The sequence below is a fragment of the Hermetia illucens genome, chromosome 5 (assembly GCF_905115235.1).
Source record: "Hermetia illucens chromosome 5, iHerIll2.2.curated.20191125, whole genome shotgun sequence".
NCBI lineage: Eukaryota > Metazoa > Arthropoda > Insecta > Diptera > Stratiomyidae > Hermetia > Hermetia illucens.
The window spans coordinates 808,602-826,282 of NC_051853.1; the positions used below are offsets into that span (position 1 = coordinate 808,602).

The following is a 17,681-nucleotide window of genomic DNA, read 5'->3' on the forward strand; positions in this document are numbered from 1 at the left end:
ATTATCAACTGTTGTTCAGAGGAGATCCTAAATTGGTCCATACCTATTTTTGTAGGATGCAGATACCTTCAGGAAGTGAATTATTGCACTCCTCAAATCGCGACAGCATTTGAAAATCTTCGAGGCGCCCAACGTCCAACACGCACAACACCTAATGTCGGTTACATTGTGTGGTGCTCCCCAATGCTCATGACGTCACTCGGGAGCACATATGTATATAGCATTCACCTGACCATTTCTGGCTGAAGGACACTCGTAGCCAGGACGCTTATACTAGAACATGGAGCTATGGAATAGAATGTGAGGTGGATATGGAGCGTACGGAATTCCTGTTGACGGAAAAACGCTGCGTAAAGGAAGACCATTTAAATGCTACGATTCTCGCAGCGCCAAGAGCGAACTCGGTTCCTCCATTAAGGGGGCATGTAACGTGCGTTCCCATTCAATTCACGGGTCGGCGGTGCGCTGCCTTGCGTTTCGGACAAGCAACTCGCGCCTCCGCCTGGCACACCATTCGCTCCTCCGACGAGACGAGTATCTTTTGCTTGGTTGAATCTGTAGTTGATTGCGGCGTTTCAGTCCGGTTCAAGATTTCATGGGAGTTGCGCGCACGAAACGAGTAGAACGCAGTACGGTGGGTTGTTTCCATCTGAGATTGAGCCCACGAAGGAGTTTAGTGTGCCGGAAGTTCGCGACAGTTTCGACATCCTTTTAACGATCTTTGGGTACGAGGATATGTGGGATTGAGTTCATACGCGCAATATCCGCCGCGATTGGGTGGTGGAAACGGTCAATGAGCCAATAGGCGGGTGCGCTGAACCTAGGCACTAGCGACAGAGTATCTTTCGGTTCAGAACCAAGTGGATGTTCAGATTAGATGTGGATTAGAGACATGGTCGAGTTCGTTCACTAATTGACTCGCGATTCCTGATCTTTATGGCCTTGTTTTCTTGGCGGGTTATGTAATCGACGGATAGACGCCTTAGTAGCGCGCTTTTAGTGTTGAATTGAAAAAGGGCCGGTGCCCCGTAGTGCCTTGAATTGAAAACGAATTGATCATTGAAGCGGGTCCGGTTTCACTCGCCCGTTTACAAATCTGTTGTTTTTATTACTCAAAAGATCTAATTTAAGAAGTGATACCACCTTTTTGACTTTATTTTTGAATTTCCGAAGCACACGCATGCGCTATCGTCGACAAATTTGCATTCGGGAGTAGGTGGAAGACGGGAGTGATGGTATCTTTGCAAACGTAGAAGTGCGGCTGGTGCATCAAAGCTAGAGATGAATAGATGCGCGACTTTATCAATTTGTCAAGTGATAAGAGCCTGATTGAAGCGAGTAGCAAGTACTGGAGAGTCTAACCTCGCTACATGGACTATTCAGAACCAGGTGTTCGCGAGCGCTCTCTGACCAGATCAGAATGGAATGTCGGCTTAAAGATGTTTAAATTGAATTCACACCTTCGCAAATCGTTGGCAGATGAATGCCATTTATGTTTTCAGTTTCGTTTTCATGGAGATGTACATTTAGCGATTGATCTCGTCTCCGCGTAGCTTATGCTCACAGCTCCGTTGACCTTGGACCACGAAGTCGCTTTGGCGAGTCGTCGTCAGCCAACTTTTCAACTCAGCTCCATTGCTCATTTCCTAACTTCCACACTCACGTCTCGGCCTCTGGCTATGACCGGCTTTCCTTGAATGTCTACGACGATTTGATGATATCAACGTCGACCATTCATTTACAGATAATTTAACAGACAAACATTCAAGATATTCATAGAAAAATAAGATGTGTTTTGGGCTTTGTTTATTTCCATGTATTTTCTCAACTTATTGCTACTTTTAAAGCTTCTTAATGATTGTACACCTCAGAGAGGAACGTGGCGACTAGAGGTCCTAATTTATTGTATACACGATCTAATTTCAAAAAAGATAAAAATAAAGTTAAAGTTTGGTGGAAGGAGAAAAATCGCTAATTGTACTCCCAATGCTTCAGTTTCAGTACAAAATGTGTTAAACGATCCGCTACTTTATTAGAATATTTTAATTGAGAATAGTTTTAATAATATAAAGTATATACAATGAAAGTGCATTTAAGTGTCCTTCTGCTGGTACTATTCGCTGTAGCGAATAGTCCTGCGTTTGCCTTTAATGTTGATGTTTTCAACTACATCCGGCATGAAGTGGAGCCCAATTCAATGTTTGGATTTAGTGTTGCATTACACAAAGAAGACTCGAGAGGATGGTAAGTTTCGAAAATATTTTATTTTAATTATTTGATTCCAATCAAACACTGAAAACTTCAAATATGTTTCATTTCTTAAGGGGGTCATCCCGTGTGAAGGCCGTTTTTTTGCCTTTTTTTGAAAAATTATTTTGGAGGACTGGGTGAAAATAGAAACGTGATTTTTTTCACCATATGTTTATTGATATCTCTAGTATATGTGATAAATTTTTCAGCTTGATATCGTAGCTAGTTTTCGGAATACGTGTCAATTTATGCACCCATCTCCAAAAAAACGTGTTTTTCTGCCGCCACGCTGGAGGGCGCTGTGTTCATCTGAGGAAAAAAAAACTAAACGGCATTTTATTGTGGACAATATTCCACGGTCCGCAAACTAGGATAATTCATCATCATCATCATCAACGGCGCAACAACCGGTATCCGGTCTAGGCCTGCCTTAATAAGGAACTCCAGACATCCCGGTTTTGCGCCGAGGTCCACCAATTCGATATCCCTAAAAGCTGTCTGGCGTCCTGACCTACGCAGGGTCTGCCTTGTCTTCTTTTTCTACCATGGATATTGCCCTTATAGACTTTCCGGGCTGGTTCATCCTCATCCATACGGATTAAGTGACCCGCCCACTGTAAGCTATTGAGCCGGATTTTATCCACAACCGGACGGTCATGGTATTGCTCATAGATTTCGTCGTTATGTAGACTACGGAATCGTCCATCCTCATGTAGGGGGCCAAAAATTCTTCGAAGGATTCTTCTCTCGAACGCGGCCAAGAGTTCGCAATTTTTCTTGCTAAGAACCCAAGTCTCCGAGGGATACATGAGGACTGGCAAGATCATAGTCTTGTACAGTAAGAGCTTTGACCCTATGGTGAGACGTTTCGAGCGGAACAGTTTTTGTAAGCTGAAATAGGCTCTGTCGGCTGACAACAACCGTGCGCGGATTTCCTCATCGTAACTGTTATCGGTTGTGATTTTCGATCCTTAGATAGGAGAAATTATCAACGGTCTCAACGTTGTATTCTCCTATCCTTATTCTTCCTGTTTGACCAGTGCGCTTTGATGTTATTGGTTGGTTAGTTTTCGATGCTGACGTTGCCACCATATACTTTGTCTTGCCTTCATTGATGTGTAGCCCAAGATCTCGCGCCGCCTGCTCGATCTGGATGAAGGCACTTCGTACGTCTCGGGTGGTTCCTCCCATGATGTCGATATCGTCAGCATAGGCCAATAGTTGGGTGGACTTAAAGAGGATCGTACCTCTTGCATTTACCTCAGCATCACATATCACTTTCTCGAGGGCCAGGTTAAAGAGGACGCATGATAGGGCATCCCCTTGTCGTAGACCATTGTTGATGTCGAATGGTCTTGAGAGTGATCCGGCTGCTTTCATCTGGCCTCGCACATTGGTCAGGGTCAGCCTAGTCAGTCTTATTAATTTCGTGGGGATACCGAATTCCCTCATGGCCGTGTGCAGTTTTACCCTGGCTATGCTATCATAGGCGGCTTTAAAGTCGATGAACAGATGGTGCAACTGTTGTCCATATTCCAACAATTTTTCCATCGCTTGCCGCAGAGAGAAAATCTAATCTCTTGCTAATTTGCCTGGAGCGAAGCCTCTTTGGTATGGGCCAATGATGTTCTGGGCGTATGGGGCTATCCGGCCTAGCAAGATAGCGGAGAATATCTTATAGATGGTACTCAGTAACGTGATACCTCTATAATTGCTGCACTGTGTGATATCTCCCTTTTTATGTATGAGACAGATAATGCCTCGTTGCCAATCGTCAGGCATTCATTCGCTGTCCCATACCTTGAGCACAAGTTGATGAACCACTTGGTGTAACTGGTCGCTCCCATAATTAATTAATTCGACTGGAATTCCATCGGCTCCTGGCGACTTATGATTTTTAAGCCGATGAATTGTACGGACTGTTTCTTCTATACTTGGTGGTGGCAGTATTTGTCCATCGTCTTCAGTTGGGGGGACCTCCAACTCGCCGATGTTCTGGTTGCTCATCAAAGTACTCAACCCATCGCTCCAATATGCTCATTCTGTCGGAAATCAGATTTCCCGCTTTGTCTCGGCAGGATGAGCGTCGTGGTGTATAAGGCTTCATCCTGCTGACTTGTTGGTAAAACTTTCGCGCCTGGTGCGGCTGGTCTCTCTACTTTTCGAGTTCACAGACTTGTTGGTTCTCCCAGGCTCCAGGCCCACGTATGTTTGTGAACCGCTTTCCGCACAAACCAGGTACTTCCAACAACCATTTCGTGTGAAACTGCTAACTGGATAATGCGCAATCCGTTATCATTGTTATCCTTATGTAAGCTATGGGAGCCAACGTATCGCCTGAATACGGGCTCCGTCCCTACGTTAATCCATTGTCGTTGCCGTGTTCGTCGTTGTAAAATCCATCCTGTCCGAGACTCCTTTCGTGGCTTCGTAACATCGGTTTTCCGTGTAGGGTTGTCAGCCCTACCCAACCCCCAACCTGGAGGACCAGTTGGAACATTTGGTCCCGTTTTTAGGCGCGGGAGACTCGCCTTCATCCTTCTCCGTCTGCAGCTTTTCGTTAAGAAAGAGCTCCCAGCTATCACCACGTGGAGGTGGAGATAGGGTTTGGTAGTAAAGCTGTTGGTGTTTGTTCAGCAGGTGTTTCCCAGGTTTTATGCTCCATCGTGGGTACCAATCCACGTTTCACCCTGGGACCTAGGAAACTAGGATAATTAGAAAATATTAAAAGGTAAATTTTTGGTGGGCTTTTAAACTTAATTTTTTTGGATTTTGGTGTTTTTTTTACGGTTTTTTTTATGAATAAAAAAAACGACCCGTCCGATTGCAATTATCCCTGTTTGCGGACCGTAGAAATATATATTAAAGAAGTCGTGAAAATTTCAAGGAATTTGGTTGGATAGATTTTGAGCAATGGTGGCAGCCGATTTTCAAGATGCAGTTTCGAGAAAAGCGCATTTGAAAATTTAAATGTGATTATTAACAGTAAAATTTTAACTCGCCATTAATCTGCTATACCTGGTCCATAGAGAGCACCCTCCGTTTCTTCAAAAAAATCTTGTAAGGCCGATTGTTGCTCCCTGGTTTCAATTCTGGCTCTTTTAGCGAGGTCAGTCGATCGTCGTTTGGACCGCGAAATTCGTACTTCATTACGGTGGTCGGCATAAACCTGACATATGTGACCAACTTGACATCCCATTGTCACTAAGATTTTGAGAATGCCATTGAATCCTTTATTGAAAATAATTATAGCCAGAAAAGTGGCTATTTGTACGACCTTGGTCCCAGAATGAAGGTGTTTAGGAGCGAAAGTCCAAATCAATGCATTTAACGACTCATTGTTATTCTGGGTCTCTGCTCCTAAACATCTGTTCAAGAGATCATCTCCTGACAAATCTTGGTAGATTGGTTTGATGACTGTTTGAACTTCTTCAGCCAAAGGTGCCTTCTCGTGGTGGAAACTATCCAGTTCTCCTTTAGCTTCCGCTTTGCGCGATTTGCACCAACTGTCCTCGCCTGCTGGACAATTTTGATGCTGAGGATTTTCGTCTGTAGAACATTTATGGAAGAAAGTTGCCCAAATTTCTTGCTTCATTCCTTCTATCATGTGCGTGTCGACGAATAGCTAGCCCAAAAAATGTAGTGAGGTCGTTAATAACCTTATCAGTAAGTTTTCCAACCCCTTTTCCACCAATGCCTTTGTGATTCTTCTTTGCATTTCTAAGCCGCGTTCCCATTCTTTTCTCGACATGTCCTACGCATTCCTTTTTTACTACTACGTATATTTTATTATTTGGAGAAATTTGCAGAAATACCGGAGAAAACTCCAGCAAAATCCAATAAACAATATACAAAACTTGTCGCAATTGGAACATCCATGTTCATGCTTGCTTCTTTGCTGATGTTGATGTGAAGTCCTTTTTCTTCTCTGATAAGTATCGATTGCCATGAAATACTCGTTTTTTAGTGCGAGCATGACGTTAAACGTTAAAACGACCTCCCTTGGTACGATCTATTTAAAAAAATCACTGAACACACAAACAATACAATACTTACAACAAAATATAACTGAGTATAGCTTGAAAGCCTTTCAGTGCTCACTCTAGACTGGATTATCCTTTTTATTCCAAACAGCAAATAAGTTTAGACAATTGATTGGTTTTCCATCTTTTTATATTTATACCTGTGTTCGAATTTATAAGGCTCAGGTAAAAAACTAACAATGAAAATAAGATTCGATGCTCTTTCTCATCTAGTACTCTAGCCGCGGCTGCAAACTCCTTACCTGTTTAACACTGTAATTTCTGAACGACTCGGAATATCGGAAAATCCCTTTGCCCACATATTCTCCACTATATATAGATACAATTCATGCAAAAAAAATCGATTTCTCCAACCCGACACACAGGATGACCCCCTTAAAGCTAAAAATATAATCCTATTCTTAAAACTAGTAAATTATTGATATATCCCCTGCCAACGCCGGAAATTTTGTGGTTTAATATTGAACTATATTTTTTTTTTGTTTTTATATTTTTTTATTTAATTTAAATTAAGATAAAGAACAAATTGTTAGGGAGTGATAATCAATATTAATTTAATTATTTAAAAGAAAAAGCAACATTTTCAAACATGTTAGTGCAGACGCCTTTCCGAGGTCTTGAATTTTCAATCAGATAAAATTTTCTTGGCCATTGTGTTGGGGTGACTCTTCAGTCCGGCTAAATGTTTACTATCGGAAGATTCAATTTCTTCCATTATCGTCCTGGTGAATAAGTCCGGAAATACTATGTAGAAAGCACTGAATATAGTGTTATAGTGCAAAAATGAGTCAATGTCATACGAAAATGAAAAAAAAAATCCCGATTAAAAATTGTTTATTCGGTTAACCAAATAATTTTTTGTTTATTTTATTGAACTACAATTCATTAGTATTAAAAAATGTAATCAGAATTAGTAATTTTATGAACTAGTGAAAAAATACGGACATTTAAACACCAAATATCATTGACTCATTTTTGCAACAGGCAAAAATTTCGTATTTTGTCCAAAGTTGTTTATTTTTTTTTGGCAGTTTTATGTATAATAATTTGACATTGAAGTGTGTAATTTGAAAACATAGTGTCAAAATATATTCCTATTTCTCTTGTACTCTTATCCAGAGCTGTTTGATTCCGTAAGGATGCCCGTCCTCCTCCTCACAGAACCTGCAGGCAGTGTCCGTAGATATCCCTAGCTTCTCTAGGTGATAGTTCAGCCGACAATGACCAGTGAGAATTCCCACTATGATTCGGAGGTTCTTTTTGGTGAGGTTTAAGCAATCCTTTGTGGGCATGGGTTCGTATCCCCCAATAAGCACCCTGGACTGCTCCATCCCTGGTAGGCCCGCCCAATATAGTTCCCTCAACCGTTTCTCTTCGTTTCTTAGATTCATAGCCATGAAACCGTTTCCGATTCCACAGAAGGGTTCTGGCCCGTGTAAAGGCATCCCTGCTCCCTTCTTGGCTAGTTCATCCGCTGCCTCATTGCCTTCCAACCCAGCATGGCCTGGAACCCAAAGTATCCAGACCTTGTTTTACGAGCCGAGTGTATTCAGTCTCTCAAGGCATTCCCATACCAGTTTAGAGTTCACCTGGTTGGACCTAAGTGCCTTGATCGCTGCTTGGCTATCGGTGAGAATAGCTATGTTCTGCCCCCTGTAGTTCCTTTGCAGATTAAAGGAGGCACATTTGTCTATGGCGTAAATTTCCGCCTGGAATATGCTAGTGTACCTGCCCATTGGCTCAAAGTACATTTTCCTTGGACCAATGACACCGGCACCCGCTCCCTCTGCTGTGAGGGATCCGTCAGTGTACCAAGTAATCGGTTGCTGGTTTAAGCCGTATGTCGCAGCCACGCTCTCCCAGTTTGCCTTGTTACTCCAACGTGTTTCAAACTTCTTATCGAAGTGAAACCTCGTTGTCATGTTGTCCCTCGGTATCAGTAATTCGGGATACCGCCTAGAAAGGATATCAATCTTCCTTCGATTTAGGCAGCTCCCCGCCTCACTCATACTAGCGGCCAACTGGGTTTAAATTCGAACTCTGTTCTAGCCAATTTGCCATTTTAAGACTTCAAATTCTTGGTTGCTGATCCATTACTTTGCAATTTTTTGCCGGGAGCTAAGGGTCATTATTATGTTGAAATATGACCCCGCGAGATACTCTCGCATTTTTTCAACTGCGACAGGAAGATTGTTAACAAGAATGCCCAAATAAAACTAATTACGAATTACCTAATCTATTTGAATAAGTAGTTCAGTTCCATTTGACTTCACCCATTGAAGAACGAACATCGCCTTGCTCTGTAGTTTGCACATGAGATAGAATTTAAGGACCTCGTTACTTTGCCCACTACCATTCTCACTCATATGATATGAACAGATTTATTTTGATCTAATCGGACCAAATTATCTAAAAACCAATAAAAAATGTTTGTTTGAAAGGACAAATTTTGAGTTATCGAATTCCAATCTCAAGCAGTCCAATATTGGCATTTTTTTTTCAAAAAAAAAGTCCCTTTGTTTTTTGAGAGTTTTCGGAGAGACTTTTAGCTCTTTCGTCTTCACAAAAGCCTTCAGCCAATGTCTTTTAATGCTCTTTGACTTTTCATTCACCAATGAGAGTGTTCATAAGAGCAGTAGCTTCTTTAATCCTTTTTAGCCTACTAGAAACGATTAAACGTCCAAAAATACACTGGCTGATGCGTCAAAATTCATGCGTCAACTGGTTAATCTTTTATGAGTTCCTCTTTTTGCTTGGGAATTTTTGAGGGTTTAGCCATATTTAAATGATTAATAATAATTATTAACCCGCAATGATTTTACATTATGTCGACCTAACCAATCTCCCTTGGCACTCAAAATAACTTCAATTTCTATTACGATGCTAAGGGCTTTCATTTTATAGCTTACCACGTGTTCAAACAATAATTATAAAAATTTATTTTCCCATTATAATAGTGAAAGAGGAAATTGAGCCAATGCGGTGCAAGTGTTCTCCTTCGAGAGAATGGGGGGCAGGAAGAAAGAGAGGCCCAATTCCAAACCGAATAGATTCTTCTTCTTTTTCTTCAGCCTTTGTCCCGTTCACAAGCGGGGTCGGCTCGTCGTGATCGGCTTCGCCATTTGGCTCTATCGAATGCCTGATCTGGGTGCAATCTCGAGGCTTTCAAATCCCCATCCAGCGTATCAAGCCACCGTTGCTTAGGTCTGCCTTTTGGTCGTTTACCATCGACTTCGATGTTCAGACCAATCTTGGCAAGTGAATTCTCGTTTGCACGAGTTGCGTGATCATACCATCGAAGACGCCTCTCTCGCAACTTTTCCACGATCGGTGCAACCCCATAACGATCGCGGATATCCTCATTTCGGATGTGATCTAAACGTGTGACGCCACTAGTCCAACTTAGCATCTTCGTCTCCATCACCGCAAGACGCCGTTCATTGTATTATATAGTCGGCCAACATTCAGAACCATAGAGAGTGACTGGACGGACGACATTGCAGTAAATTTTAGATTTGAGACGTTCGTTGATACGTCGATCACAAAGAACACCAGTTGTGGAACGCCACTTCATCCAGGTTGCGTTAATGCGTGAAGCAATTTCATAGCCTTGAAAAAACATAAATTCACAAAAAAAAAAGCTTAAAAAGGCGCCAAAAATTTAGCTTTCAATATTTTTTAATAATCCTAGTTTGCGGACTGTGGTTAAGTCCGCACGTTAAATTGCCGTTTATATTTTTTTTGAGATGGTCACAGCGCCCTCTAGCATGGCAGCAGAAAACCACCTTCTTTTGGAGATGGGTGTATAAGTTGCTTTGTATTTCAATAATAAACTATGCTATCGGGTTGGAAAAATTATTACACATGCTCAAGATATTAATTAGAAAGTGTATGGTGAAAAATTCTCTTTCTTTATCTAGTTCTTCTTTATCCAGTTCTTCACAAAAAACATTCTAAACAATGCGAAAAAACGGCCTTCACACGGGATGACCCCCTTAAGGATTAATTGTGTGGGGGAAATGGTGGAATTTCGAGGATGTCAAACAGTGTGTTTGTCATGGCGCCCTTATTGCATTCTTGATGTGATTGAAAGAGTGTAAACAGCTCTAAACCATGAACCTCTTTTGCTCTTAATGGACCACGTGCTATCGTTCACGGTTCGCTGCGTCTCAGTTTCCTCAAGGACTTCTTGAGGTACTTGCATTCCCGTCCCCTTCCACCGTTTTTCGTCAAGTGTTCCGGGGGCTCGCTGGCTATCTTAGGATGCGTGATGATGGTTATTACTTTTGACCGGAATCTGGTAGTGAAGATACTGTCAGAAACTTACTCCCAGGTCAAGAGAGTGTACCTTGTGATATCCACTGACACCGGAATGGAATGGTGCCATGAGCACGACATCCGGCGCAGCTCTGAATGCACTACTCAATTTGCAACCTCTGGATATATTTATTCAAAGCACTGCAATGAGAGCAGCTCATAGGCTAATTCGATTAGATCTATGGGGAAACAACGGATGTAGGGGGCACAGAGCATTGGAAGAGTTACTGGGAGGACTAAATCCAGTTCTTACAATGCCTTCCGATTCTCGTGTCCCCATACATCTGTTTGGTAGAAGATATGTAGTTACCCTGAAGCGTAGAGAGGACTGGGAAGACCCAGAGAAATGCGTGGCGGGATATACGGAAGTCTTCTACACCGATGGCTCAAAAACAGAAGAGGGTTCTGGAGCCGGAGTCTACCTCTCGAATAAAAACGAGAAGTGGGCTTTTCCTTTGGGACAATATGCAACGGTTTTTCAAGCCGAAGTTTATGCGATCCTAAGGGTGGCAAACTGGGTGATTGACGAGCGGTTGAAGGGCAGGCGCATCGCAATCTGCAGTGACAGTCAAGCTGCACTGAGGGCATTGAGCAGTCCTTTGATCACCTCGAAAATCGTTCAGGAATGCAGAAACCGTTTGAACTCTATGTCTAGATTCAATACGGTGGAACTACTCTGGGTACCTGGTCACTGTGGCATAGAGGGAAATGAAATCTCGGACGCTTTAGCGACAGAGGGGTCAATCTCCCCTATGCCGGGACCGGAGCCAGCAATTGGGGTATCAGTAGCATTGGCTAAATCTGTTTTCAAAAACTGGGAACAAGTTTCCCATAACGACAGGTGGCAGAGCTTAAATGCTGCTCGACACACCAAACTTTTCCTGCCAGAACCCAACATACGTACCGCAAAGTTTATCCTGTCAAAAAGCAGGAGGACTTGCAGGTGTATTGTGGGCATTCTGACAGGCCATAATTCACTAGCTGGGCATATGTTCAGAATAGGAATTACCGAAGATGATACTTGTCCCTCCTGTAATGAGGAAGCGGAATCCACGGAGCATTTCCTATGTAAATGCCCCGCCTATGGACGCATCAGGAATCATATCTTTTGTGCCGATGTCCTCCGATTGCGACGGGTAGCATCACATCCACTAACGGAAATCCTGCGATACGTTAACGAATCCGGAATATTCTGTTAGACGGGGGAAGCGAGTACAATGGGCCAATACGGCCTGAGTGCTCAGAAGCTGTAGCTTCTCCCCCACCATACACACACACACACACACAGACACCGGAATGCCATTTAATTTTGCAGAGAACAAAAATAAAGCACCGCCATAAGGAGAGGAGTACTCTCCAGAGCGTCGCTTAGCCCCAGTATGTCTATCTTATGCTAGAATTCTCATGCAAGTTGGAGCAAACGACAATTCTGGGAACCCTCAATATCGTTGTCAAGGAGCGTGCGCACATTCCAGAAACCAATTAGCAGTAAAACGGCTACGTTGGTTGACTTTTCGGTAGCAGTAAAATTTCGAAATTTGCATGTTATTAGCTCACAAATTTCTTTCACTTTTAGTCACCTTTTATGACAAGCCGGGAATACTTTGAACTCCAGCTCACAGGGCCACACAAGCCCAAGTGATTTCCCTTTGTGACAGAAACTGAGAAATGTTAACTAATCGTAAACCACAATTATTCAGAATTCCTGGATATTTTCTGGGACCGGAAGAAACGGTGATCATTTCAATGCAGACCGTTTTCCTCTTGCGTAAGCAAAAAATTATGTAATTTCAGAACGCCACCACATTTACTCATGCACATTGAATTTACAAAACAAACGGTTGGTACGCTCCCTGCGTACAGTTTAATCGTTTCAGCTATCACCAAGAATGGTTCAAGTGAGCAAGTATAATTAGCCGGCAATAAGTAGGCTGCCATTTATAGTTCTTAGAGTTTCTGACATCGTAATCGGAACGGGTTCGTTCATTTCAATGGCCGGAATTTGAATACAATATTCGATGACGCCTAGTATGTGCGATCAAAGTCATATGCTGTTACGCGTTGCAATGTACGTGGGTCATCCCATTCAAAAAATCAAAAAGACATATCGGGTGTGTAGGATATTAAAGGTAGCATCTAGCCCCTTTTATGGTGCAGCAATGAGATCGTGACGTTAATAAACAGGAAAATGAATGAATGCTCCTCGGTTATAAACTCACGACTGCATAGCACTAGTGCACTCTCTGTGAAATGAAAATTTAACAGATGTTATTCGAAAAGGTGCCGGGAATTACGTCTTTTAATCTCACACAAGATATATTTTAAGCATTTCAGAAGAATTTTCAAATTTATTATCACATGTATGCGTTATGCACATTTAATGCACACATGCGAGTTGAGGAGGAATGTAAATTAAAGACAGTCGTTTACTTTTTTAAGGATATCTCCGAGTTCCTGAAGTAGCTGCGGTTGCATTTGTTACCATATTTTATTGATTTGGACTCACAAGCACGAAGATCCATGGTGAGATCAATAATTGAGATATTTGCCTTAACGGACTATACTATGTACATTTGTTCAGATAAATATGCTATTAATTAAACGAAAAGCCCTTAAGGTCACAAATTACAAAGTATAATAGTATGATATCTTCATGTATGCGGCAAAACAAACAACCAATTTTTATCCATACACATCATTATCTTTCCATTTAATTGTGAATCTAATGGATCTTTAGAGAAGAGGTATCTACACTAACTTCATTGTATTGCTCAAGTGAGTTCTAACTCAAGCGGTTCGTGACAAGGAAAATAAATGAGCTGACGCGCCATACCATGGCGGCGATATGAGTGAGTGACTACCAAACCGAGTTGGCAAGTACTTACGGTAGTAGAGTAGATAGATTTCCGTAGAAAAGATCACCCCCTTGATAACTTTCATATCAACTATCAACTGAAGCCCTACATGTAATGATAACATTATACTGTAGCAAAGGGAGGGCATTTGGTTAACTACGAGGAAATGTAAAGATCACCCGGCGATAATGCCATTGTGCAGAAATATGGGTATCATCTTGCTAATTAATAACGTACTCACGCGATAGCTTCAAAGTTATCAACTTGACATCATACTACGGCCAAGAATGACTTCCCTAATGAAAAATTAGAAGCACATACTCATCAAGATCTTGGAGTTCTGGGTATAACATGAATGTCGATCATTTAGATAAATAAGCGACAAGATAGGAATGTGCGAGTAATTGTGGTTGGTCCCTACACAGTTTATCGACGATTCGATTCACTGAACAACTGTCCTTCATGCAATATGCCGCACATGTTGCAACTTGATTTAAATATTCAAAACTGAAGTTTGTTAATAGTTCCGCATTCTTAGCGAAATTCTTTTTTTTTTTCAATATAAAGGACGCCAACTAGTTTCCTAATAGCGTTATTTTTTTAGGGTTTTTTTGTAAAACAAAACCTTATTAAAATCGATTCACTGTATGTCACACGTACTTTTCTCCAAAACGGCTAAACCGATCCAAACGAAATTTGGTGAACAGATGGGAGCTATGAAACCCATGCATACAGCGAGCGGCATAAATTTAGGTGGAGTTTAAAGAGGGGGAGCCCCTCCCATCTATGCAAAGGGGGGATTTAAATTTCTTTTACCGGATATAGTGTGGCATATCAAAAGAAACGTCTCGGTTAGTACTTTTCGGAACTAACATTAGTTTTGGCTTGACTTGCAAAGTACGCGAGTAAGGATTCAAAATGTATACACTTAAAGTGAGACAGGACTCATTTTCGGAAAACTACCCAACCTAAAGATAAAAAAAAAATCAGGGAAGGTGCGCTTAGATGAAATCTAGCCCTCCGATATCTGCTCAAATCAACTTACTAATTATTATATTACCAACTTTTGGAAATTGCTTACAAAACAATGGAAATACGATGCTGACGTCATAATTAACGAGAATAATTGACATTCGAATGAAATATTAAAATTCCATTCATAAAGAATCTACTTCTCCCTAGCCCTTTTTAAAGTTTTGTGTAAACACAAAACCTTATTAGAATCGAGTCGGTATCTGTCTTTTTTTTTTTGTTGAGGAGGTGGAAATCTACAAAAAGACACTGGTCTGGACACACCAGCGTGTGGGATTTTTACCCACTAAAACCACCCCCGACTCCCTCCCTGCCCCGCGGAACCACCATAAGGTATTACATCACGGGGCGGAGTCAGCTCACTCTAGCTTTGTCACCTTTCTTCTATACGCGGCGCACGTGACCGCGTTTTTCTCCTCTCCTCTGCTTTTCGCAGTTTATTTTGGATAGATGCGATCATGGAGTTTACCGCATCCCAATTCTCTTGATGTGCTAGCATTTTCGGCACCAGATTTTCTGGTACCAGCACCTCCCCTAGAGTCTCCTCTAGATTCCTCCTTTCTTCCACAAATCTCGGACAGTGGAAGAATACATGCTCTGGGTCCTCTGGGACTCCATTGCAATTTGGACAATCGGGTGAGGTCTCCAATTTAAACCTGTGAAGGTATTGGAAATATCCTCCGTGCCCCGTGAGAAACTGGGTGAGATTATAATTAATCTCACCGTGTCGTCTCTCCAACCACTCCTTGATGGCAGGAATGAGCCTGTGCGTCCACCGGCCCTTTCCCGAGCATTCCCACCGCTCTTGCCATCTATTTATGGATCTCTCCCTTTCCGTCTTCCTCGTCCGCGATGAGGAAGAGGTTGGCTTCGCATGGTATATATTCGCCATCTCATCTGCCAAGATGTCAATGGGCATCATTCCAGAGATGACGAATGCTGCATCATCTGAGACAGTCCTGAAGGCAGAGCATACCCTCAGAGCTGTCCTCCTGTAGACTGCATTCAGTTTGCTAGTGTTAACTAATATCCACAACGCCTCGCTCTAAACTGGGGTCGCATAGAGCATGATTGAGGTCACCACCCTGGCTATAAGCAACCTAGAGGTATGCCGTGACCCTCCCACGTTCGGCATCATCCTGGCCAGGGCCATACTGGCAGTGGATGATTTATCACAAACATACTGTACGTGTTGCTTATAGCTGAGCTTCCTGTCTATCACCACCCCCAAGTATTGGATGGCCGGCTTGGAAGTGATGATATGATTCCCGACTCTAACACAGGCGTAATTCTTCTTCGCTTCGTGATGAGGACCGCTTCCGTTTTTTCCTCCGCAAGCGTCAGACCAGAGCTCTCCAACCAGCATTTGACAGCACTGATTGCCTCGCTTGAGTATAACTCAGCATCTTCGAGATGCTTTGCGACAACAACCAGCGCAATGTCGTCAGCGTAACCCACTACTGTGGCTTCCTCCGGAAGGGGAAGATTAAGTACATCGTTGTACATGATGTTCCACAGTAGTGGGCCCAATACGGAGCCCTGCGGGACACCCGCGGAAACGACGTACTCCTGCGGTCCGTCATCAGTGTCGTACCAGAGCCTCCTTTCAGTTAAATAACTATCGACAATTGCGGCGAGGTAGGCGGGAATACCAACCTTCGCTAGGGATTTCCGGATTAGATTCCAATTGGCCGAAATGTATGCATTTTTCACGTCCAGGGTTACTACCACGCAATATTTGCTGGTACTACCCTTTCCGTGGATTGCATCTTCGGCCAGGCCAGTAACCAATTTGATGGCATCAATGGTTGATCTGGCTTTACGGAACCCATACTGCCGATCTGAAAGGCCGCCTTGGCTCTCAACTACTGGGAGTAATCTATTATAGATTACCCGCTCTAACATTTTCCCCACCGTGTCCAAAAGACATATGGGTCGGTATGAGGATGGTTCACCTGGTGGTTTACCAGGCTTAGGCAGAAGCACCAACTTCTGCCGCTTCCATACCGCTGGAAAGATTCCCTCGGACATGCACGCTTCGAACAACTCAGCAAACATGTCCGGCGTGGATTTCACGGCAAGCTTAAGGGCCTTATTCGGTACTCCGTCCAGACCCGGTGCTTTATTGTCTCCTATTCTGCCGCAGATCTCCAGCAGCTCGTCTCTGGTGACTGGCGGGATTGCCGTCACATTCAGAGGTGGTTGGAATGTGTCGGTGTTCTCCTCTTGCTGGGGGAATAACCCCTGAAATTTACCTAATTTAACTAAATCGGAAATATGGGTACGATCAATTTATATACGTGCATATATGTGTACAGTATTCGGTAATAAGCAGTTTATTTGTTTAGGGTGAGCGTGATATCTATGGCTGTAATATGTACGTATGTCTCGTAGCTTGGAAAAATATGAAGGATTATGTTGGCTTTGTAGCTATATACGGACAGAAAAATGTGCGTTGAAGTTTCTCACATAAGATGAACACAAAACCTTTATACCCGAAGCGCGAGCTTCCGGTATTCCGACTTGTTTATATTTGATGTTGGTTAAATTGTTGGCATTTGCTAATAATATTAAACTCAGAGTGTGAAGCGTATGACTATTTCAATATAGGGCTTTCCATCAAATGATTTATTTAAATTACTTTCTAAAAAATAGATGCCAATAGAAGTTTTAACTATGTGACAAGGAACTGTCAGGCTCATCGCTCCTCACCTCTTCTTCTTTTTCCTTAGCCTTCAGTTCACAAGCGGGGTCGGCTCGTCGTGATCGGTTTCGTCATTTTATTTTATCAAATGCCTGATCAGGATGTAATCGCGAGACCTTCAAATCGCCATCCAGTGTATCATGCGACCATTGTTTTGGCCTGCTTTTTGGTTGCTTACCATTGACTTCGATGTTCTGACCAATACTGGTTGTTGAATTCTCGTTAGCGTGAATTACGTGACCACACCATCGAAAACGCCTCTGTTTTGCAGTTTTTCCACGATCGGTGCAAACCCATATCGATCGCGCATATTCTCATTTCAGACGTGATCAAAACGTGTCACACCACCAGTGCAATGCAAGATCTTCGTCCCCATTACCGCAAGACGCCGTTCATTGTCCTTTATAGTCGGCCAACACTCAGAACTATAGAGAGCAGCAGACGGACGACATTGCAGTAAATTTTAGATATGGGACGTGC

General features: G+C 42.6%; 1 protein-coding gene across 4 annotated transcripts in view; it reads left to right on the plus strand.

Annotated features, from left to right (window-relative positions):
• The first annotated feature begins 531 nt into the window (after positions 1-531).
• The window catches only part of LOC119656576 (integrin alpha-PS2), a 131,185-nt gene continuing 114,035 nt past the window's right edge, over positions 532-17,681 (plus strand). For 2 of the 4 annotated variants that reach the window (XM_038062962.1, XM_038062966.1), the window contains exons 1-2: positions 585-725; positions 1,996-2,244. In XM_038062962.1, coding sequence (XP_037918890.1) covers positions 2,081-2,244 — 164 coding nt within the window. In that variant the 5' untranslated portion in view covers positions 585-725; positions 1,996-2,080. Of the gene's footprint in view, positions 726-1,995; positions 2,245-17,681 lie in introns of all 4 variants that reach the window. The other 2 variants (XM_038062963.1, XM_038062964.1) reach the window with 2 other exon arrangements.